General features: G+C 57.3%; 1 protein-coding gene and 1 long non-coding RNA gene across 4 annotated transcripts; one reads left to right on the top strand and one right to left on the bottom strand.

Annotated features, from left to right (window-relative positions):
- The first annotated feature begins 976 nt into the window (after positions 1-976).
- On the top strand, positions 977-23,636 carry LOC123600435 (protein ADP-ribosylarginine hydrolase-like protein 1). 3 transcript variants are annotated; one of them, XM_045482505.1, is made up of 8 exons: positions 1,005-1,612; positions 7,755-7,919; positions 12,430-12,555; positions 13,733-13,873; positions 16,517-16,644; positions 17,799-17,931; positions 18,620-18,773; positions 22,492-22,510. In XM_045482505.1, exons 1-8 carry the CDS (start codon positions 1,399-1,401, stop codon positions 22,493-22,495), a joined length of 1,065 nt encoding a protein of 354 aa, XP_045338461.1. In that variant the 5' UTR covers positions 1,005-1,398; the 3' UTR covers positions 22,496-22,510. The 3 variants fall into 3 exon arrangements, with proteins under 3 accessions (XP_045338449.1, XP_045338461.1, XP_045338454.1); XM_045482493.1 differs by lacking the exon at positions 18,620-18,773 and having other exon boundaries at positions 977-1,612; positions 22,492-23,636; XM_045482498.1 differs by lacking the exon at positions 22,492-22,510 and having other exon boundaries at positions 1,099-1,612; positions 18,620-19,322.
- Positions 19,506-20,527, bottom strand: LOC123600459. The gene is made up of 2 exons (XR_006713652.1): positions 20,257-20,527; positions 19,506-19,884 (listed from the first exon to the last, which is right to left on the bottom strand). It is a non-coding gene; the product is annotated as an uncharacterized LOC123600459 (long non-coding RNA).
- Positions 23,637-23,862: the final 226 nt, after the last annotated feature.

Raw genomic sequence — 23,862 nt, 5'->3', positions numbered from 1 at the left:
TAGACATGACCCCGTCTCCATCTTGGGGATGTATTTACGTCACTGCTTCACTTGAACTTCGTGCACGTCCAAGTACAATACTCCAGGCCACATGGGGGGAGGCACACCGTGGTTGGAGGAGCTCGGCCCAGGCTCAGTAAGTGCTGCTGGACAAGGCAGGGACGGTGTGGGGGAGCTGCTGGCCACCTCAGGAAAGGTTTCCGTGGCCTCAGGGTCAGCAAGAGAAATGAGCCGGGAACCTCCTCTGCCCTCAACAGTAGCTGCTTCTGCCAAAGGACACTCTTCCACCCACGAAAGGCAGTTGTCTGGATAGAGGGCTGCAGTGTGGACAAGGAGCCGGTGTGCCTCGCCCCCCAGGCCTCTATGCTGGCTCTGTGTGCTTAAGTGCAGCCCAGTATCTTGTTATTACTGAAAGAAATGTTATTTTTGTCACATGTGCTTTTTAAGTCCAGGTGTGATGGGGCCCACTCTGGTCTGGTGAGTGACCAGGTCCCAGGGGCCAAGGGGGGAGCGAGGCCCAGGAGGGGGACAGTTTCCTAACTCCCGATTCCAAACCCAGAGCCCAGTTTGCACATTCACACGCACCCTAGCCTCCTTCTACCTCTCAGCGTCCTCTCCAGGATCCGGATCCAAATGCGGAAACGAGGCGGGGGGTCTGAATACAGCTGCCATCTGGAGCCCGGCCACGGGAGAGCACAGCAAGGTGAGAGGGGTCCGTGACATGCCTCGTTGAGGCTAGAGGGGCTTCTCTCCCGTGCACCGTGCATTTTCTGAGTTCTCTACCAAACACGTTCAGGCATCAAAACGTTTCCCAAAAACTAAAACCGTGCAGTAATGGGTGAAACTGCACGCTATGCTGAGTGAGGGAAGCCAGATGGGAAGGCCTCACAGGCTACAGGATTCTGTCGACTTGAAACGAGAAAAAGAGCTGTCGGGGCAGAGGGTGCAGGAGCGCGGCCTGGGTGTGGGTGGGGGCACGGCAGACGAGACCAGGGGACCCCGGGACCACCGTGCTGTGCGCTCGTCTGAAGCGAGGGTTCCCCGCCCCCTCCCCGCCAGGCGGAGCGCCTTGGAACCCGCGCAGGAGCGGTAGAAAGGCGCGCGCCTTCCAGAACAGCCAAGGGCTCAGACTTAGAGGTCGCCGCCCCGCGGGGAGGCGTCCGCAGCTGTTGTGGACGCTGACTCAGGCCGCGGGCTCCCTGGGTGAGGAGCCGGTATCGCCGTCCACGTGGCTCCTGGCGGGGCACAGGGGGGCGGAGGGGAGGGCGCCGCCTGCGGAGACACGGGCGCGCCCGGCTCGGCTCGGGGAGCTCCTGCCAGCAGCCAGGGTCGGCGCGGAGTCCGCGGGGCGCACGGAGGGCGGCTCCGCGGGGCCCAGGGGCTGGGCGCTACCCCGAGATGGAGAAGTTCAAGGCTGCCATGCTGCTGGGGGCGGTGGGGGACGCTCTCGGGCACAGAAACGCCCGCAAGGACAGCAGCGCTTCCGGAAGGAAGGTCCAGGAGGAGCCGCGGGCGAGCGGGGACCAGGACCAGCTGGTGCCGTCCCGGGAGAGGTGGCCGGTGAGTGACAACACCATCATGCACCTGACGACGGCCGCGGCCCTGACCACAGGTAAGCCTGCCACCCTGCCCCTCTCACCCCCCCTCCCGGTCCCCAGAGCCCCGCACCGCGGGTGAGCCCCCAGCCCTGTCCCCCATGCCACCTCAGGAAGGGGGTTTCACACCCAGCAGCGTCCCCTCCCTGGTCAGACGGCGCTTCTCACGGTCTGTCTGGGTTATTTTACTCTGAATAGTGACTGTTCATTTGTGTTTGTAAAACGTCTGCTAGGCTGAGCCTGGTGTCTCTAGGGTTAAAACCAGTTAAATCTGCTCTTGGTGGTTTGGGGTGAGGGTTCAACTTTTCACTGCAGATATTAAGACGTCTGATTTTATTTCAAAAGAACATAAAATAATAAGCCCTTTGGATCCATTAAGATAATATTGTTTGAGGATTACTTCTAAATCCCAATGAGCTCAGGCAGAATGCCATCTACCAAAGTAAGATTCAGATGTGTGTGTACACATGAATGTGTCTTGAGACGATGCTGTGGCATTGGCTGGGTGGGGGCGGGGGGCTTCTAGGACCATCCTTCACGTGCCAGCTGATTCTCAGAGAAGCCGTGGGTGTACATACGTGTAGCACAGCTTTCCTACAAGGTACACGCTCTCTGAAAACCTGTAGGTGTTTTTAGTGTGCCGTTGCCAAATGAAAGTCTGGGGCCACGGCTGGGTAGACGAGGCCTCGTGTCTGGGCCCTTGTGCCCGTCCGAGTCGGCCGTGGGCTCTCTCAGCTTAGCTCTGTGCTCATTCCGCAGGAATGCCGTCCTCGCCGCAGCCCGTTCCAAAATAGCTCTGGCGAGGGTGAGGACACAGATAAGATAGCGCCCAGCGCGTGAGGCGGCGAAGTGTCTTTGAGTCCAAATATCCCCAGTTTCCCGGGCTCCCAGGCAGACCCAGCAGTGTGAAATCGCATCCTGGCAGCCAGAGCAGCGATGCCGCCCCCACGAGGGCCTGTCTCTGGACGCAGAATCTGCTGGCTTCCCGAAGCTGCGCGCAGTGGGCCTTCACTCTCACACCCGCTCCTTCCACGTGTGTCTGATGCCATCCACGTGTCCTCTCCTTGCCCTCGTCTCTTTTGTGAATGGCAGGATCCACGGCCTTTGTCTGCCTGTGTAGGCGCCCAGGACAGACGCCAGCAGGGTCACGCAATCCTGACCGTGTCATGCTCTCTGAGATTAGATTGAGCCCTCCTGACAGACATAGGACATCATCTACCCCAGTGCGAAATGTGCATGTGGGGGGCACTGCCTGTGGGAGCACCTCACATGGGAGCACGGAGAGTGTTTGGGGCATTGTTTCCAAGGAGGGGACCCTGCGCCTCTGGCTGTGGGAAGTGGGGTGCTGGTACACAGCACCCTCTGGTCCGCAATCCACAAGGGGACGTTCGTGAAGATGTCCCTAACTTTAGCCTCCAGAAGCACAAGCAGGCATAGTTTTTCAAGTCACTAAAAATACAAGTTGAAATTTTATTTAAATTTAGCTGTCAAACAGCCCAGTTTTTTTCTCTAAATAGCAAATTGTAGCCTAGAGAAGGGGCCTCTGAGCTGCATTAATGGTGATGGCTACAGCCCTGATGTGGTGCCACTCAGGGGCCAGGCGCTGTTCTGAATCTACGTGTACCATCCCCTGGCCCTTGCATACCCTGACGGCTGACACCATTATTACAGTTTTACAGACAAAGGAACAGACACACAGAGAGGTTAAGTAACTTGTCCAATGCCACATAGCCAAGCGAGAGTCTGAGCAGGGACTGGAACCCAGATAACTGGGTTCCAACATGTAAGTTCTTAAGCCCTGCCCCAGCCACCCGCAGTTGCTGGCCACACAACTATTTCGGGGGTCCCAGTGGACGGTGGTTCTCCAACACGCTTTCCAAGGACGTAGACTTTCTCAAAGTGAAACTTCGGCGTGGCATTTCCAAGGAAGTCCCATTATTGGGTGCCGTAGGCCAACCAACCGTGTGGCTATGCAGTTGTGCTAGTGTGAGTGTGATGCGAGGACAGGGACAGCCTGTGGGATGTCCTACTTTTGGGAATGAGATCAGATACTGGCTTAGGAAGCAGTGTCCAATACCACACAGGGCGGGGGACAATCCAGTTTGTGCAGCTTGCCCAATGAGCTCGCTGGGCACACCTACCAGAGGCTCCCCTGCATGTGTGGCCCTGTGCCCGTCACCCGAGGATGAGAAGGGGGCTCAGCCACAGGGGCCCCAGAGCCTGGCAGTCCTGGTTCTCCACAGCTCACTGGCCCGAAAACGGCTGACCTTGCTTTCCCTCCTGCACTGTACTTAAGGATGATGACGCCTTCATCATAGGGTTAAGTGAGATCAAGTGGGGCGGCATGGGCACTTAGTAAATTATTTTTTTAAGTTTCTTGATTCATTTTGAGAGAGAGACAGAGCGAGTGCGAGTGGGGGAGGAGTAGAGGGAGAGAGAGAATCCCAAGCAAGTTCCACACTATCGACGCAGAGCCAGATGCGGGTCTTGAACCCACAAACTGTGAGATCGGGACCTGAGCTGAGATCAGGAGCTGAGATCGACCGAGCCTCCCCGCCCCAGGCACCCCTGCACTTAATAAATTATTAAGGGAAGATGGCTCATGACACCATAGTTAATGTCTGTCTTTCTAAATGTCCTGCTCCGAGGACCAGGCAGGGTAGCCTGTCTCTGCGGCGGCACTGGAGGGAGGGGGGCATTAGCCCATCGGGGCAGTGGCAGATGCCACGGTCCATAACCCACAGGGGAATGCAGGGCCCAGCCCACGCGTGAGCAGACCAGGCCTGTCCAGACTCACCTCTCCCCCTTCCTCCATCACTGGCTCGCTGGCGGTAACAGCATTTTGGAAAGTTGACTTTTTACTACAAAGCTACTCGATCTTGCTATGCTGCCGTTTCTTTATGGTGACATTGGTTGGGAGACACACAGGGTTTTCGTGAGCAGATCTGTCTCTTAGGAGACTGGGTGGTGAGGGCAGAGAAGAATGAGCTGATGAGCCGTGTCTTCAAGCAGAGAAACCTTGGCAAGAGGCTCCTTGGCCCCTGCAGCTTTGCAAAGTCTGCTTCTCGTTTAAATTCGAACTGGACACCCACAGAAGAATGTTGACATTTTGTTTTTAAGGAGTTTTTTCCCCCTTTAGAAGGATGTGATTCCAGAATAAAATGAATTATTTGAGAGGGTCTGGAAAGGCCAGGCTCACTAACCGTGGACTGAGTCAAGAAGGTTTTGTAACGGGTGCTGCTGGCGCCCCAGGGCTGAGTGGATCCCAGTGGCTCACGGGCCCTGCACCTTGCAGAGCCCATGCCTCCTGCGCTCGGGTCTGGCCACGCACTCTCTGCCTCTGCTCAGAACCCAACCATGCGGGGCATAGAAGCAGGGACAGAAGGACTGAGGACCAAGTCCACCCTCCAGGGCATGAGGGCCCACCTGCCCTAACAGCTGCAGGGACGGAGGCCTTCGTCCCAGATGATGCAGAGACTTGGCAAATGCACCTCCCTCGCCTCCACAGTGGGACCCTGACCCTGGGCGCCTAATGAGAAGACCCCTCTACTGCCTGCTCATAGCTCCGGTGGCCTGAGAGGGGGTCTCCCTGCCCCCTCCCGGCTTTCTCCCCTCCTCCAGAGCCCCCAGAGTTGGGGTATGTGCCCCGAGCAGTCAGGGGCAGTCCCAGCTCCTGAGGCCTGAAATGCAGATTGGGTACAGAATTAGTCTGTTGGTGGCTGTTAAGAGTCACATCGTGGGGCGCCTGGGTGGTTCAGTTGGTAGACTGATTTCAGCTCAGGTCATGATCTCAGGGTCTTGGTTTTGAGCCCTGTGTTGGGCTCTGCGCTGATCATGGAACCTGTTTCAGATCTGTGTCTTCCTCTCTGTCTGCCCTGCTCATGCGCTCTCACTAAAACAAAAAAGGCACACTGGAAACGCCCAGTATCTGCCCAGCTGGCCTGGCACAGTGACCCTGTCGCCACCAGCCCTGCTCTCTGATGGAACGAGGCAGATTGGACCCCAAATTTGGAGTTAGGTGTCCTCTAGCTCTTGCTGTGCATTACTTTAATGATAGAAATGCTCAGGCCTACCATCGGACTCTGTTTACCATCTCCGGCCTTGGGCAAGTTGCATAACCTAACCCCCGGAGCCTTCCCTGTAAAACCCACCGTGACAGATAAGAGCCTGACGGTATCGGGGGCAGCACCCCAGACTGCAGGTGGCCAGTGCGTCAGCTCCTCTGCCCTCCATGCCTGTGATCCTCAAGGGGCTTGAGACATGCTTGTCCCCAAACGCTGTCACACACAGTGTGGTTTGGACCAATCAGTGCCTGGTGGGGCAGCGCAAGGGGTTTCCAGGAGCGAGAGAGGGGGTGGAAATGGGAGGGGCTCAGCCGCGTGGAGGCGTGGGTCTCCAGCAGCCCGAGGACCAGGCAGATTTCAGGCCAGCTTGTCGTCTCATGGACAGAACCCATGGACATGGGTTTTTCTAGATTGTCCTGTGCAACCAGAGTATGAGGCACATACACCAACTCTAATTAATGTCTGACTTCTGAATAAAATCTAGAGTGAATTGTATGCACGCTGCACTGGTCTAGGAGCCAGGATTGTGGGGAGGCTGTGGGGGACCTGGGAGACTGTGGGGGACTCTGTGAGACTATGGGGGGACCGTGGGAGACTGTGGGGGAATGTGGGGACTTTGGGGGACTCTGTAAGACTGTGGGGGACCTGGGAGACTGTGGGGGACTGTGAGAGCCTGTGACGGACTGTGGGGGACTGTGGGAGCCTGTGGGGAACTCTGGGAGCCTATAGGGGACTCTGGGAGACTCTGGGAGACTTTGGGGGGCTGTGGGAGACTGTGGCAGACTGTGGGGGACTCTGTGAGATTGTAGGGGACTATGGGAGCCTGTAGGAGACTGTAGGGGACTGTGGGAGCCTGTGGGAGACTATTGGGGACTGTGGGGGACTGTGGGAGACTATGGGGGACTGTGGCAGCCTGTGGGGGACTCTGGGAGACTGTGGGAGACTCTGGAATAATGTGGGGGACTTTGGGAGCCTGTGGGGGACTCTGGGAGTCTATGGGGGACTGTGGGATCCTGTGGGGGACTGTGGGAGACTCTGGGAGCCTGTGGGGGACTGTGGGAGCCTGTGGGGGACTGTGGGAGCCTATGGGGGACTGTAGGAGTCTGTGGGGGACTCTGGGGGACTGTGGGAGCCTGTGGGGGACTGTAGGAGCCTGTGTGGGACTCTGGGAGATGGTGGGGGACTCTGGGAGCCTGTGGGGGACTATGGGAGCCTGTGGGAGCCTGTGGGATAATGTGGGGGACTATGGGAGCCTGTGAGATAATGTGGGGGACTGTGGGGGGCTGTGGGAGACAGTGGGAGCCTGTGGGGGACTCTGGAAGATGGTGGGAGACTCTGGGAGCCTGTGGGATAATGTGGGGGACTGTGGGAGCCTGTGGGGGGACTCTGGGAGATGGCAGGGGACTGTGGGAGCCTGTGGGGGACTGTGGGAACCTGTGGGGGACTCTGAGAGACTGTGGGAGACTCTGGGAGACTGTGGGGGACTCCGAGAGCCTGTGAGGGGCTGTGGGAGCCTCTGGAGAATTCTGGGAGACTCTGGGAGAATGTAGGGGACTCTGGGAGACTGTGGGGGACTGTGAGGGGCTGTGGGAGCCTGTGGGGGACTTTGGGAGCCTGTGGGGGACTCTGGGAGACTGTGGGGGACTGTGAGGGGCTGTGGGAGTCTGTGGGAGACTCTGAGAGACTGTGGGGGACTATGAGGGGCTGTGGGAGCCTGTGGGGGACTCTGGGAGACTGTGGGAGCCTGTGGGAGACTGTGGGAGCCTGTGGGGGACTCTGGGAGATGGTGGGGCACTGTGGGAGCCTGTGGGGGACTGTGAGAGCCTGTGGGAGACTCTGAGAGACAGTGGGGATCTCTGGGAGACTGTGGGGGACTATGGGGGCCTGTGGGAGCCTGTGGGATAATGTGGGGGACTGTGGGAGCCTGTGGGGGACTCTGGGAAACTGTGGGAGCCTGTGGGGGACTCCATGAGGCTGTGGGGGATTGTGAGCCCCCTCTCCTCCACCGCCTGCATCTCTGTTGTCCCTGCTGGGTTGGGGGCTGACCAAGTAGCCCTCCTGCCTTCTCAGTCTAACCCTGCCTTTTCCTCCCCAGACTACTGGTGCCTGGATGACCTTTACCGAGAGATGGTGAGGCGCTACGTGGAAGTCCTTGAGAAGCTTCCAGAACATTGGGCTGATCCAGCTACCCTGGAAGGTTGCTCACAGCTGAAGCCGGATAACTATCTCCTCGCCTGGCACACGCCTTTCAACGAGAAGGGTCAGGGGTGCTGTCTTTTCCCTGTAAAGTGCATGCTGGAGCGTGGCCTGGACACTAACCCACGTGTCACCCCACTAACCTGCAGGTCTGCGTGACACAGAGGGACTTGCCGGGGCTTCCACGTAGAGGACGCCGGCCTCCCTGATGGTGTGACACCAATCTGGGGTTCGTTTTAAGGAATATTTTCAACTGCTTTCCCTCTAAGTGGCTATTTTTTGCCAAATAATCAGGAAAACTTACACAACTAGCATAAATGTCTATCTCCAGGATGCTTTGATGTGCTGATGTATTTACGTAGCCAGAGTCTCTGCCTCCAGGGCACCTGCTCCTGGGGTCCTGGACCCCCTGTCTGGGTTTATACTGAGGATTGACACCCCCCCAGGGTTTATAAGGAGGATGGACACCCCCTAACCTGAGTTTATACTGAGGATAGATCCCTGAGTTTCTCAATGCGTTGGCTGAGATTAACAGCACATTGCACATTCCAGAAGAAAAATTTAATGGGTTTGAAGGCACGACAATAGGAACAATCCAGAATGGGACACATGTAGAAAAAAGAATCCAAAATCATGAAAAGAGCCATGGATGACTACTGCATCCTAACATGCCCGTAACAGGCTCCCTGACAGCGTGCAGGGGAACAAAAAAAGATTTGAAGAAATAGTGGCCCACATCTCTCCAAATGTGATGAAACTGTAAACCCACAGATCCAAGAAAGTCAGGAACTTCCAAGCACAAGAAACGCGGAGAAAACTACAGTATGGCAGCTGGCAGTCAGATTGCTCAAAACTAATAATCAGGACAGAGACGTGTGTTCTGTTGCTGACTGCCAAAGTGAGGAGGGTGCTCTTGTCAGAAGTGACGCACGGAGAGCTCGTGGGCAGTGTCACTGAGGCACAGAAGAAAAACTACTTCACCCTTCGCCTCCAAAAAAGTTTCTTACAGAAACAGTGGCCAAATAGCCTTTCCAGGCAAACAAAAGCTAAAGGATTTGTCACCCAGAGAGCCACATGGAGAAGGGCTAATGAAAGTCAGTCCCTCAGGCAGCAAGAAACCAACATGGAACAGAAATCCGGGTCTGTGCAAAGAACTTGGATGGAAATCCTAACTATGTGGGTAAATACAGAAGAATTTTTAACTTCCTATTGAAATCTCTTTGAAAGATAATTGACTTGAAAATGATGAGGTACTGCGGGTTTATAAAATGCTATGAGCAGGTGTCTGACACTACCTTGTGGAGGCCGGTTGGGAAGGGTGGCGGTGTGAGGTGGGCTGTGGTAAGTGTAAGTCCCAGGCGGACACTCAAAACCCCAGAGCAACCACTAATACAACAAAACAGTTATAACTAATAAGCGAAGAAAAGAGAAGTGGAATCATTTAGAAATATTTGCTGGGGAAGCAGTGCCCCAGGCTGGGTCATCCCGTCGGGGGGAGACCAGGTGCGAGGCTGTCCCTTGGCCTTGGATTCTTCCCCCTCATCAGGAGAAACCATCCCTGTCTTCTAGGCATGCAGTGACCTTCCCTGTAGTGCTTAAGCATGAGCACCACACGACCCTAGCCAACCCCACAGGGGGAGCCACCCCACAAGGAGAGCTGCAGGCTCTCGTCTCCCCTACAGCACGAGGGGGTGTGTGCAGCATCCCTGCCCCACCTCGGCTGCAGGAGGGGCCACTGCCATGGGAGACCAGAGCAAGCTACCAACGCAGGTCTTCCTGCAAGGCTTTGTTTCCTGGAAGGAAGTGCTACCCCGTGTTGCGTCCCTGTGTTATGTGCCCCCCCCACCCCACCCCCCGCCGGGCAATTCCAGACGGGAGAAGTTGCAGCTGCCGAGGTCTGAGGGTCTGAGGGCTCCTTCTCGTGGTGGTGGGCGCCATCCTCCACCTTCCAACTTCCACACGGTGGAAATCTTCACATGGGATGGGCAGCTGCCCTCACTGTTGGATAATATTGAACCCAAAATGGACAGAAAAGGGGACAAATAACAGGACAAAAGACTTGACCCTGATCACATCAAATGTAAATGGTCTAAAGACTCCAAATAGATGGCAAGGACTCCAATGGGGTAAAGAAACGAGCCCCAACTCTAGGTTGTTCACAGGACGTGCACTTTACATATGAAGGCACAGGTAGGGAGAGAAGAGGTGCACCATGCCAACCCCAGTCAGAAGAAAGCCAGCGTGACTCCATTAACATCACAAAAAGTATGTTTTGGAGCAAAGAATGTTGCCAGGGGAAAAGAAGGCAATTTCATCATGACACATGCATCCATTCATCAGGAAGACGTACCAAACCCAAACATTCCTGTACTGACAACAAGCCTTCACAATATGTGAAGCTAAAACCAGTAGAACAGCAAGAGAAATTGACAAACCCAGAGTTGTGGGCAGAGATTTCCATATTAAGGTCTCAATATTCACATTAAAAAACTAGAAAACTGGGGGCGCCTGGGTGACTCAGTCGGTTAACTTCAGCTCAGGTCATGATCTCCCACTCCGTGAGTTCGAGCCCCGTGTCGGGCTCTGTGCTAACAGCTCAAAGCCTGGAGCCTGCTTCGGATTCTGTGTCTCCCTCTCTCTCTGCCCCTCCCCTGCTCATGCTCTGTCTCTCTCTGTCTCAAAAATAAATAAAAACATTAAAATAAATAAATAAATAAATAAATAAATAAATAAATAAATAAATAAAACTAGAAAACCGGGGGCGCCTGGGTGGCTCAGTCGGTTAAGCGTCCGACTTCAGCTCAGGTCATGATCTCACACCCCGTGAGTTCGAGCCCCACATCAGGCTCTGTGCTGACAGCTCAGAGCCTGTAGCCTGCTTCGGATTTTGTGTCTCCCTCTCTCTCTGCCTCTCTCCTGCTCACACTCTGTGTCTCTCTCTCAAATATAAGTAAACATTAAAAAAAATGTTTTTTAAGGAAACTAGAAAACAAAGGGCAAATTAAACCCAAGGGAAACAAAAGACAGGAAGTAATGAAGGTCAGAGTGGAAGTCAATCCCACAGAAAACAGGAAAACAGTAAAGAAAATTAACAAAACCAAGAGCTGATTCTTTGAGAAGATAAAGAAATTGATGAAGCTGAAGCCAGACTGATCAGGACAAAGGAGCGGAAAGTACCAGCACCAGCAGCAGACAGGCAACCTCCTGCAGATTCTACAGAAAATAAGGGAATATATTAAAAATTTTGTTCTAATAGATATCACAACTTAGATAAAATGGACAAATTCCTTGCAGGACGGAAACTACCAAAGGTCGCTCCAGTGGAAGGAGAGCATCTAAACAGCAAGACACAAAGGAAAGCCCAGGTTCAGATGGCCTCCCTGGGGACCCTACCACACCTTTGAAGAAGAGACATACCGAGTGTACACAGCTCTCCAGGGAGCCGAGCGAACATACACTCTCCAAACCCGCTCTGCTCTCCAGGAGGCCGTTAAGAAGAATAAAACGGTGAATTACAGAGTGGGAGAAAATATTTGCAAAGTACACATCTGATAAGTATCCCGAATGTGTAAAAAACTCTTAAAAGAAAGCTAACAACCAGTACAAACACGAGAGAACTATTTAAACAAACAATCCCCCAAGGAAGATGCCTGTGACCACCTGCTCAACACCATCCGTCACTGGGAAAATGAAGCCCCAACGAGACACAGCACTGCATGGGCTGAATTTGAAAGGGGGACTGTGAAGTGCCACCTGGGACACAGAGGGGCCGCCAGTGGGACGCAGAATGTGATGACCACTTTGAAAGTCAGTTCGGCAGCTCCTTAAACGTGAGCGAAGTGATCCATTCTGAGGTGTCTGCCCAAGAAAGCATATGTCCAAACAAGGACTTGGTCATGAGTGTCCATGGCGTCGTCTGTGATAGCCTCCGGCCGGAAACAACCCAGGTGTGCAGCAGCGGGTCAGTGGCCAGACTGGCGGTGGCCCCTCCACACAGAAGTCTTGCTGCACCAACACGGAGGAGTTTCAAGAGGGTTACCCTGAGTGAAGGCAGCCAGGTAAAAACGAGTCTATTCCGCATGATTCCACTTACATAAAACTCTGGGAAATGCAAACTGGCCTGCAGAGTCAGGCCAGTGGCCGCTGGGAGGCCGGGAGGCACAAGAAGACGTTTGGAGTGACTGCTGGATACACTCACCATCTCTGCTCAGGGCTTCGTGCACGCACCATGTGTTCACGCTCACTGCCTTGCACTCCTGGAATGTGTGCAGTTGATCACGTGTCCTTATAATTCCACGAAACGGTTTCTAAAAAGAGAGCACGTGCGATTACAGACACCTCGTCTGCTTTCCCAGCAGCAGCGCACGGCCGTCAAGAATTCTGAGTTAGTGCCTAACTAACTTTCCAGTGCGGGTGCTTTGCAGTTTGATCTGTTTTCCTTTGTCAGGCATCTGGGTCGCCTGCTCGTTTTTCACTCATTTAAATGATGCTGCGATAAACGTGGGACTGCATGACATTGTGTACATTTTCAGGACATTTGTGAACATTAGATCGCTGTTCTCTGCTCCCTGCAGGCTCAGGGTTTGGAGCTGCCACCAAAGCCATGTGCATCGGCATGCGGTACTGGAAGCCGGAGCGCCTGGAGACCCTTGTGGAAGTGAGCATCGAGTGCGGCAGGATGACGCACAACCACCCCACAGGTGAGGCCGTGCCAGCGGCGCCCGCGCCCAGCTCCCCCAGAGGGTTGTGCGGAAATCCTACCCGCTGTTCCGTTGCCTTACTTGTTGGCGGACTTGGGCTTTTCAGTCTTCGGTTCTGCTTAAATGCTGTTTTTGCCCTAAAAGCAGGATTGGGGATGAGCTTGGAAAGACTTTCCCTGGTTTTGGTGCCAGGCATGTCAGAATAAAGGCAAAGCACCAGCTCTCCGAGCAAAGCCATGGGAACCCGAATTTCTATCATACGCGTTGGGCACTGCTTGCCGCCCAGTGCCGTGCCCGGCGGGGGCCTGAGCCAGAATGTGTGAGCTGGAACACCTAATCGTCATGCCTCTCTTCCCCCCCCCCCCCCCGTAACAGGATGGCCGTGTGTGAGGAGAGAGTGTCCGTATGTCCCTCACACAGGGAGGGCAGGCGGGGGCCCCAGCACCTGACTCAGAGTCATGACTTAGAAGGGCAGTCAGCTTCTAATTTTAAATAAAAAGAATCGCTTGAACGTCTTACTCCCGTAGGTGGAAGGCGGGCGCACGCCCTCCCCAGCCCAAGTCCAGAGGCTGCCAGCTGCTCTCTCACAGCTGCTCCCCTCTTTCAAGGCCACTTTCAGTGTCCACTGTTACTGGCGTGGCCCTGAGGTTGCAAGGGCCATGCCGTGCCACCCCCCCCCCCCAGGGACACCCTCGTTTGACACTGGGTTTGAGAACTGGACACTCACTCCACCCGTAGTGATGCCTTGCAGTGGCCAGAAGCCACTGAGAGCATCTCTCGAGATGGCCGTGCCTCTTCCTGGGTGGACGTGGTCTTTGTGTGGTTGTGTGCCTCAGGCTGGCCTGGTGGTCGCTCCCCTGTGCTTAGAACCATCTGTCCCCGGGGCGCCTGGGGGGCTCAGTTGGTTGCATGTCCGGCTCTTGATGGCAGCTCAGGTCATGATCCCAGGGTCGTGAGTTCAAGCCCTGTGCTGGGCTGTGCACTGGGCATGAAGCCTGCTTGAAAAAAAAAAAAAAAAAAAAAAAAGAGCCGTCTGTCCCCACAACAAGCCTTGCTAGGGGGGTGTGATGTGCCTGTGTGCAGGAAACAGAAGGCAGAGCCCGGGAAGCGCCAGCCCAGGACACTGCACCCGCCAAGGGTGCATCTGGCACCCACATGCCCTTGTTGTGCCCTCCAGGCTTCCTCGGGTCCCTGTGCACGGCTCTGTTTGCGTCTTACGCCGCGCAAGGAAAGCCACTGGAGCAGTGGGGCAGAGACATGATGCAGACGGTCCCGCTGGCAGAGGAGTATTGTAAGAAGACCATCCGGCACCTGGCAGGTGAGCCCGACATTTCTTCCCATCACGCCCAAGCTGACAGCAGAAAGGCTGGTGTCATTCACTTAGACCCTATTCCCAGAGAGCTGGAGGTCTGTTGGTCCCGTGGTGAAACCTAGAGCATCCCCATGTGAGCAGGCTGACCCACAAAGCAGGCCCAAGGCGTCCCCGGCAGAGGGCCTCCTGGCCAGGAGACCTGGCGCAATGCCAGTGCTGCTCCCCCGCCCTGGCCTCTGCAGGGACCCCACCCTCCCGCTCTCTGACGGCAGCCGGGTCGCTGTTCCGGGTGGTCCTTGGTCGTCCATTCCCCTGACACACGGGGTCTGCACTGCTCCCCACTGTGGCCAGCTGCCATGAAGGCCACACAGGGGTCTGTGCCCCCTGGGGACATCTGCATCCAGGAACGTCTGTCTGTTCCTGGTTATCCCAAACCCATCAAGCGGCTCGCACCCTCTTTGGCCACCGGCGAGGTGTCCATCAGCTGGTCCGGCAGAGGTCCTAGGGGACCTCGATGTTGCTGGTGGCCAGGTGAGCGGTGGCTTCTCAGCAGGCTCCTCCCCCACATGGCCCGAAGCGGACAAATGCGAGAGGCAGGTGGGGGACTGGGAGACCCGTGGCTTCCTCCTCAGGCAGCTAGCTCCAGAAGGTTCTTTCACCCCTAGGAGGGACAGTCCAGGGGCATGTCTGGAGTAAAGCCGTTTGTCACAGGCAGAGGGAGACGAGTGTGAGTGAGATAATGGGGCCGTGGGCTTTCTGGGCAGCCCAAGGCTGCGGTCTTGAGATGGGGAACCAATCAATGAATCACTTTCCTGTCACCATCTGACAAGCAGGGACTCATTCTAAGTGCCTCTCAAGAAGCTTCTAGAACAACTTTAGAAGGAGATAGTGCTGGGAAACTCTTATCCACAGGGCCCGGCTCCCGTGAGAAGTGGAGAGCTTTGTGCCCACAGTGAGCTTACACGTCCCTCTATAAACTAATTATAGAACATAGCGCCACACTGGCCATATTTTTGACTGGTTTAAGTCACTCCTGCCTCAGGGCTCTGGAGGGGTTGGGGCTGCCTGCGGTCACTGGGTTGTGAGGGTCATCTCCTCCCGCAGGAGAGACGGGGATGCGCGGCTGCTGTGGGCCATGCAGTGATTGTGCTTACGTGGAGTCAGGAATGCTCCTCGGACAGGACAGGGAGGACAGGCATTGGTCAGAAAATTGGAGACTTTATTTTTTCTGTTTAACTTTAAATGTGTTTAACCTGGAGTTTTATGACCTATGACACATGCCGATTCTTTTAAAGTTTATTTATTTTGAAAGAGGCAGAGCAGGGGAGGGGCAAAGAGAGACAGAAAGAGAATCCCAAGCAGGATCCACACTGTCAGTGCAGAGCCTGACACGGGGCTTGAACTCACAAACCCCGAGATCATGACCTGAGCTGAAATCAAGAGTCGGATGCTCAACTGACTGAGCCGCCCAGCTGCCCCAGACACGTGCGCTTTTTTTTTTTTTTTTAACGTTTATTTATTTTTGAGACACAGAGAGACAGAGCATGAACAGGGGAGGGACACAGAGAGAGGGGGACACAGAATCGAAAGCAGGCTCCAGGCTCTGAGCCATCAGCCCAGAGCCCGACGCAGGGCTCGAACTCACGGACCGCGAGATCGTGACCTGAGCTGAAGTCGGACGCTTAACCGACTGAGCCACCCAGGCGCACATGCCCTTTTTAACAGAAACCCAAATCGTCCAGAGAAAACAGTGTTCTATTCCTGCAGGGCCTTCTGCTTAGTGGTGACAATGTCCATCGGCAGTAAGGACAACTGGCAAATTAGTTCCCTGTCTTCACCCTTGGACATCTCGTTCCAATGTTGGTGGCCCACCTGCTTGGGAGACAGGCCACGGTGCACTGGCAGAGCCCTGTCCCTGCCCGCTGCTTCCCTCACTTTCTGTCATCTTGCCTCAACCTTAGGTAGGCTCTGCTTTTAGTTTTGTGAAGCAGAGTCGGGCCAGCATTTCCAAGGGCCTGAGGTTCCCTCAGGACCGGGAGCCTTGTCCCAGGGCCTGTCTGGGGCCTGCCTGCAGCCACCGGCTGGTCCCCTGGAGCTCTGTCCTCTGCTCCTGCCCACGAGCAGACCTCCTGAACCGGGGCTTTCCCACGGGCACACCGGGCACCCCTCAGGACCAGGCTGGGAAGGAGGCCGCCACGGTGGGAGGGCCGAGCAGGCACCGGTGCCTCCCGGGTTCTCGGAGCGCAGAGCACGTTCCTACATCTGTGTCCGAGGAGCTGCCGCTCAGACCCCATGTGACGTGGGCAAGTCCTTCCTCTGGGGCTGTCACGCCAGGTGACAGGCAGCGAGAAGGAGACGCCCTCCGCACCCCCTTTGCAGGCTGTGTCGCTTCGGTGAGAAGATACAGGGTCAGAGCTTTCAAGACAATATGCTCTTCTAAGGACCATAGTCCCTGTTAAGTCAGCGAAGCAAGTTTCTCGGTTGCTTTGTCCCCCACTCCCAGCTTCCTCACTCTTGTTCCAAGGCGGCCTCCGTCCTCTGCCCCCTCACCAGGCTCGGCCCCCGCCTCCTGCCTCTACCCCTGCCCCGCCGTCCCCGCGCCCCAGCTGGTGGCCCTCGTGTGCAGCCCACCCTGTTGTTTGTGTTTAGAATACCAGGAGCACTGGTTTTACTTTGAGGCAAAATGGCAGTTTTACTTGGAGGAGAGAAAAATCAGCGAAGATACGGGAAGTAAAGCCACCTTCCCTGACCGCTACGACGCGGAGGAGAGAGAAAAGGTAAGTCTTGCTGTGCCCAAGTGGTGGGGACAGCAGCTGGCAGGGTCCTGCTGCCCGGGGTCCCCACCGAGAAGCCGCTGCAGCTGGGCTGTTTCTGCCACCTCTAGAGCCTGGGCTGGGGGCTCCCCCGGCAGCAGCAGGGGGCCTGGAAGACTTCCTGGAGGAAGCATGTGTGAAACAGAGTACTTCATGTTTTCATTACCACATTATAAGCACGGCATTGCTAGAAGACACTCGGTTTCACTTCGTTGTTTCCTAGGCACCAGGGCATGAAGTTGTATCCTATGAGTAAGGTCGTGCACACGTGCACACCACTGTCATTGTTGGGAGAGCTGACTGATGTTGTTGGCATCGGGTTTGGTAGCACAAGAGAAAACCCCGAGTCGCTGTGGCTTAGCCATGATAGAAACTTATTTGCTTATGTCCCCGGAGCCCAGAGCTGAGCTGGAAGTCGCTTGCAGTGAGAGCTGAGGACACGTCTGTGTGGCCGCTCTGCCATTCTGAGTGCACAGCTTGTAATCCACGCTGGCTGCTCTGGCTCCAGCCAGCACGTCTGCATTCCAGGTGTCGGGAAGGTGCAGGGGGAGAGCAGGGGCCCACCCTTCCTCCTCAGGTGCTTCCCACAGCCCCTCTGTGTACCTCCACATATCTCCCTCGCCTCCCCTTGGTGCTGGAAGGCCCAAGCGTGTGATCCTTAACAGGGAGGTGCCGCTGTCCCCAAACCAACGCTGAGTCTGTCTGCTGCTAAGGCACAGGGGGGTGACCTTCCAGCGTCCACCTCACAGGCTTTCTGCTCGTGGCGCACCTGCAGCGTGTCATTCTGCACCGCCAGCCAGCCTTGGCGCCCACTCGCCCCGTGCCCTGCGCAGACCAGGGGCGTGTGTCCTAACAGCCTCAGTACTGGCTCTCGGTCCCTTGCTGGGTGCTGACTCTCCCACAGACTTTTCGGCTACCCTAACATGGGCTGGGTTTGCTCTGTGGAGTGTCTGCATCCATAGGAGCCTCAAGAAGTGGGTCTTTCCTGTGCACCATCACCCCCAGCCCTGGGGCAGTGCCTACAACACAGGTGAACTCTGGGAGCACGGGCTCCAGTGCAAAGCAGCACTGGTTTTCCTGTGGCCACATATGCCCTGACCCCTGGCTCTTTGTTCTAGGCTTATCGGAAATGGAGCTCTGAAGGCCGAGGGGGCCGGCGGGGCCATGATGCCCCCATGATTGCCTACGACGCTCTTTTAGGAGCTGGGGACAACTGGACAGAGCTCTGCCAGCGGGCCATGTGTCATGGAGGTGAGATTGCTTTCTTTGATGTGCGACCAGCGCCCCCTTCCCACCCCGAAGCACCTACCCAGGATGTCCGGATTCTGACCCCCCAGGATGTGGGTCCTTCTCTGGGCGTGGTGCTGCCTCTGGTGGCTGTGCCAGTCTGAGCTTGAGAGAAATGGCATCCGGGGAGCAGGGTGTGGGCCCCCTCTCCTTCGAGGCCACTGGGTCCTGCTGGTATGGGCCGTGCACAGTCCCACGGACTCTGTAGCCAAAGAGAGCTTTGCAGCACTTTGGATCACTGGCCCCAGGTTCGAGCCCTCGGGTGGTGGCTGGGACTGTCCCAGGGCCGGGCAGGATTGCTCCCTCCTGGTGCCCACCGTCCCCCACAGATGTAAAATAAGGGGACCCCAGGCAGACATCACCCCGTGCTGGGCACAGAGTATCCGTGGACATCGGAGCCCCTCAGTTCCTGGTGCTGAGGCGGTAGAGACGCCACAGACGAGGTCCCTGAGTGCCCAGGCCCCAGGACAGCACGGGCATCGGCACACGCTCATGTGCATCCGGCTGTGCGAGGAGGGAGGGAGCTGCCCAGAGAGGTCCCTGAGATGGGCCCCTGGCAAGAGGGTCTGGGGGTGACAGTGCGCAGGAAAGACCCACAGGCTCCGGCAGCACAAGGTCCCGGGGCCCCTGAGGACCTGTGTTTCCGTTCCAGGCGAGAGCGGGGCCACAGGGACTATCGCGGGCTGCCTGTTCGGGCTGCTGCACGGCCTGGACGCGGTTCCCACGGGCCTGTACCAGGACCTGGAGCACAAGGAGGAGCTGGCACGCCTGGGCGAAGCCCTTTACCGCCTGTCCACTCAGGAGAAGTAAAGCTCTCCCGCCACGTCCCTTCAGGGAGCCGCATCCAGCTCTGGGCGCCCCGGGGTCCACGTGCTGGCCACGGCCCTCCTGAGCGTGCGACACGCCTGATCGGCCATAATCACACTCTTAACTCTTTCCTCCTGATTTCAGAGCCCTAACTGCCGAATGAAATGCCCTGTTTGTCCTTCGAGAATGTTTGTCCTTCCCTAACCCAGACCCAGAGCCTCTTGCGGGGTCTGCTACCCACAAGCCTCCACACACAGTGGCACAAACAGTCTCCGGGACAATCAGCGTGCTTCACTCTGTGCAAAACTAACGCTGCTCGCTCACTCACACCCACACAACTAACCACGACAGCTGTGCTCGGACGCGTGACCCGGCCACCGCCTCGAGGGCAGGGCCGCCGGCACCGGGCCTTGTGAAGCAGCGAGAGAGAGCACGGCACTTCGCCGCATGGCCAACGGTTTTTAATCACACTAGATCTTTAAAACCAAACCCTTCTGGAACAAGTGACAGAAAACCAGGAAATAAAGGGCTCTTGTGTGACACCCGCATCTTCTGTGTGGTCTGAGCCAGGTTCCGGGGGCAGGGGAGCCCCCCAGACTCGCTGCTGAGGGCTCGGGGCCGTCTCTGTCTGTGAGTCTTGGATAAGAGAGCACGCTCTGGTTAAAAATAACCTTGGACACGGTCCTTTCCAAGGAGCATCTGGTGTGAATAAAAGAGCAGTTGGTATTTTGTGTTTAACACGGCGCTTTGGCGGCTAGGCTGGGGCCGGCCCCGCGGCGGCAGCGCTGTTTCCACGGAAGGCCGCCTCTGAGCAGGCCGGTGGCCCCCGGAGCCCCCGGGCTCACTCCCTCGCTTCTCAGGTCTGCACGAAAGCCTCCAGCGGGCAGCTCACAAGGAGGCCTTCCTGAATAACAACTAACCTTTGCTGCTGCTGGTGCTTTTCAGCGGGAAGAGCCAGACACAGGGCGGCCCCGGCTGGGTGGTGGGGGCGTGGACCAGCCCACTGCCGCAGGAGCCCAGGCCCCGCAGAAGTAGGTGGGTGCTGTCCCAGGCCAGGGCCATGGCCGGGCCCCAAGAGGGCTCCTTGGTCTCCGTTAGGAGGAATCTATCCTGGAGAATCAGGGAATGGGTCTGCTTACTGGTGGATTATAAAACATAAACAGTCACAGGAAGCACTGGACTGTCTCCACCTCACTGTCCTGCTGTAGAGAAACACAAGCGCTGACAGAAACAGAACCGTGACAAGTGACGAGGTGAACGCATCTGTGATTTCGTGTTTATTGTAAAGGAAACACGCACACGGCCTTAGAGACTTGTCGCCACGTGTGCTGGTGGGTGCGGAGCAAGAGGCCCCGGTGCCCAGCCAGGGTCGTGCCCCCCGGGCCCCTCGAGCGCCCCTGGAAGCTGTACAAGCGGGGGTCTGCACGGTGCGCTCGGCACTGTGCACGCACACGCCCTTCCCAGCTGCTGGCGATATTCTACTTGCTCGTGAGCCCTAACACATGTGACATGTTCCCACTTCTGAAGTGACTGCTCCCGACTCGGCACATCCGCTGCAGGTGTGGGTCCTCGTGTAGATGGCATCCTGGCTGGAGCGGCACCTGGAGACCTGGGGTCAGAGGCCACGGGCTTGAGACAGCAGCCCCCATCACTAGGGAAGGGTTTGTGCTCTGGCAGCCCCCGTGCCCACTGAGACAGGCACCCATGGGGATAGGCACCCATGGGGGACGGGGACAGGCATCCACAGGGACAGGTGCCCGAGGGGACAGGTGCCCACGGGACAGGGACAGGCATCCACGGGAACAGACACCCAAGGGGACAGAGGCCATGGGGACAGGCACCCACAGGGATAGGCACCCATGGGGGGCAGGGACAGGCATCCACATGGACAGGTGCCTGAGGGGACAGGTGTCCATGGGGACAGGGACAGGCATCCACGGGGACAGGCACCTGTGGGAATGGGCACCCAAGGGGACAGAGGCCATGGGGACAGACACCCACAGGGATAGGCACCCACAGGGATAGGCACCCATGGGTGCAAGGACAGGCGTCCATAAGGACAGATGCCCACGGAGACAGGCACCCGTGGGGACAGGTGCCCACGGGGACAGGCACCCAAGGGGACAGAGGCCATGGGACAGGCACCCACAGGGATAGGTACCCATGGGCGCAGGGACAGGCATCCATAAGGACAGACGCCCATGGAGACAGGCACCGTGGGGACAGGTGCCCACGGGGACAGGCACCCAAGGGGACAGAGGCCATGGAGACAGGCACCCAAAGCTCCAGTGGTGGAGCAGATCCTCTGTTCTGCTCACAAATTTCCAGACTTCAGGCTCATTTGATTAATTCCTGTCCCCAGGCTCTTTGGTGAAGAAGTTTTGTGTTTGGATCTTGAATCATTGTCCCCCATGTTTCCGTATCTGGAAGGCAGGTGGCAGTGTGTCTGGCAGACACTGGAGCCCCTCTGACAGCTGGGGAGATGAGATCAGAAGGGTCCACTCGGAGGGGCCAAAAGGCCACCCACGGGTGCACACGGGCCTCAGCCCCACCACTGGGGGGGTCCCCCAGGTCAGAGAGGCAGTGCCTGGTGCTACCCCGGCCTATTGTGCAAGGGTGGTCAGAGCCCCTCATGAATGGAGAATTCGAACCCAGCCTGCCTGACGGCCCAGCTCCTGCTTGTGAGCCGCCCGCCAGCCTCCCCAGTTCAGCCAGACTTGCCCCCAGCCCTGGGCCCACAGGCACCTGGACCAGACAGCACAGGAAACAGGTGTCCACAGAGGGAACTGGAAATACCCCTTATTTCCAAGGAGGTCATGGGGACACAGACATCAGGGAGACCTCCAGGCCTGTGGGCACTGGTGCCTTCAGGGCCCAGAGCCCACCTGCGGGCTCTTGGCCCTGCATCCATCCTGCCCCATTCTGATAGCTTGTTTTCAAGAACATTAAAATAGGCAAAAAGCCACAATATAGCCCAAAGATCTCTCTCACCCAGCCGCACCAACTGGGCCAATCGCTGCCATTAATATTGGGCCACATGGGCCCAGTGTCTCTCAGTGAGGACAGAGCACAGATGCTCCCAGCGTGGCTGCGCCCTGGTGTGAGGGGAGGGGCGCCTGCCTGCCTGCGTCAGCCCCAGGGCCTGAGTCAGCCAGACTGCAGGCTCCAGGCAGCAGAAGTGGCCTGCTGGGTGAGGTGGCCACCAAGTGCCCACAGGGAGTGCCTCTGTAGGGGCAGCAGGAGGGGTCAGGCCCCAGGCTCACTCTCCAAGGGGCAGGAAAGGGTGAGTGCAGGTCACAGAGGAACAGGGGGCCTGGGACGTGGCTCACGGACCTGGCTGCCATGGGGGCTCTGCACTCTGGGTATAAACCTCTGAGCACTGCAATGAGAAGTGTGGGAGGGGTGGGGAGGGGTGGCTGCCAGGGGACCAGGCTGTCTTCCCAACCGCGCCAGGAGACCCCATGTCTCAGAAGAGGACACGGGGCCCTAGGGACGTCCCCTTGCTGCCCCAGGACACGCTGACGAACACAGAGGGGGCACAGGTCAGCCCAGGGCAGACCAGTGCCTGCTGATAAAGTCGACGGTGAGGGCCAGGCAGGCACCCCTGGGAGCCCCAAGGGACCAGCCGCTGCCGGCCTTTTGAGGTCAGGTGGGGTGGAGGGTCTCAGCCAGGGGACTGTCCTGCATGCTGACCCTCCAGTGTCCTTGTATTTCCAGGTGACCTCTCGGTCGCCAGAGGTGCCAACGGAACCGTCAGGAGAGTTTATTTTGGCCGCGATGTTTACACTGGCCCTGGAGAGAGGTGTTTTGGTCCTGCCCAGGGATGGGCTCGGGGACGTCCGCCCGCACCCACAGGCAGGGGCAGCAGCCCAGACCCCAGACTGCCTTTGGAAAACACTGACAAGACGGAAACACGCTTGGCTTTGAGGAGCAAACTGCTGGTGTTTGGTGCTCCCACAACTGTCCTCGCTGCAGCACGGAGACCATCCATCCACATGCTGTTTCAGCCACAACTGTCCTCGCAGCGTGGGGACCGTCCATCCACATGCTATTTCAGGCCAGGCGTGTGGGGCCAAAGAAGGACGTGCTGGGCCTGCCTGCAAGTCCAGGGTCAGGCAGTCATCGAAGGCCCCAGTGAGAGACCTTGCCTCCACAAGAGCACATGCCCAGGCCCGCGGGAGAGTTCACACCACTGGCCATTCCAATTCAGTGACTTCTGGGGCACAGAGGGCCATGCAGGTACCCCTCGAGTGAAAGAGGGGCATCCACAGGACCAGTGGGGGCAGCACAGTCAGGCCACTGAGAAAGCCTCCACTGAGGAGGGCACCTGAAATGGGTCGTGAAGGATGCATAGGAGCTCATCAGGAGTGCAGCTGTCGCAGGCGGGAAGGCTCAGTGTGCGGCTGGGACAGAGCACAGCCAGGAGCTGAGCTGCCAGGTGACACTCGAGGTGCACAGGCCTGCATCCCTCACCCCCGGCAACAATGGCAGGGTGAGCCAGACCTCGCTGCAAGCCCCAGGGGGGTGCAGAACAGATGGGTGTCCTGCCCACATGCAGGCAGACAAATGAGTGTGCTTGAAACTGCGCTGGAGTCTTAGGCAGTGACGACTGCTAGAGGGATGGAGACCCCAGGCGGTACACTGGGGCACGGTGGGTCGTGAGCTTGCATAGTGACCTCAGGAGGGCAGACTGTGCAAAGCAGAGGGAACAGCTTGTGCAAAGGCCCTGGGGTAGGAATGAGCTGGGAACCAATCGATGGCCAGTGCTCATGGCCTGGGCACCAGGTGGCGTGTCCCTGCAGGGAGGGCGGGAGCCCAGCTCAGCTGTGTCGTGAACATGCACCACACAAGCATCCTGCAAACAGAGCTCAGCATTTCTCTGGGGTAGAGGGCAGGAGAGCAGAGATGGCCGGAAGCAGGCTGAGCAGAGGAGAGGTATTGTGTTCATGGAGGCTGTTGCCCATGCAGTCACACTTCTGCGTCTGTTGCCGGGGGCATTCTCCTGAATCTTGCACACGTCCGGCTGGAGGTGAGGCCACCTTGGCAAGGCAGGGCTTGCCTGAAAAAGGACCATGTGGTCCTGGCTAA

Source organism: Leopardus geoffroyi, chromosome A1 (assembly GCF_018350155.1).
Source record: "Leopardus geoffroyi isolate Oge1 chromosome A1, O.geoffroyi_Oge1_pat1.0, whole genome shotgun sequence".
In the NCBI taxonomy this organism is placed as follows: Eukaryota; Metazoa; Chordata; class Mammalia; order Carnivora; family Felidae; genus Leopardus; species Leopardus geoffroyi.
Note: the sequence above shows the minus strand (reverse complement) of the source record. Positions and strands in the feature narration are given on the sequence as shown.

Bases quoted from the DNA above. Each gene is read 5' to 3' on its own strand.
- LOC123600435 (XM_045482493.1), top strand. From the start codon at position 1,399: ATGGAGAAGTTCAAGGCTGCCATGCTGCTGGGGGCGGTGGGGGACGCT. The intron at 13,874-16,516 runs GTGAGCCCGACA...GTTTGTGTTTAG, and splicing joins GACCATCCGGCACCTGGCAG to AATACCAGGAGCACTGGTTT. The intron at 16,645-17,798 runs GTAAGTCTTGCT...TCTTTGTTCTAG, and splicing joins ACGCGGAGGAGAGAGAAAAG to GCTTATCGGAAATGGAGCTC.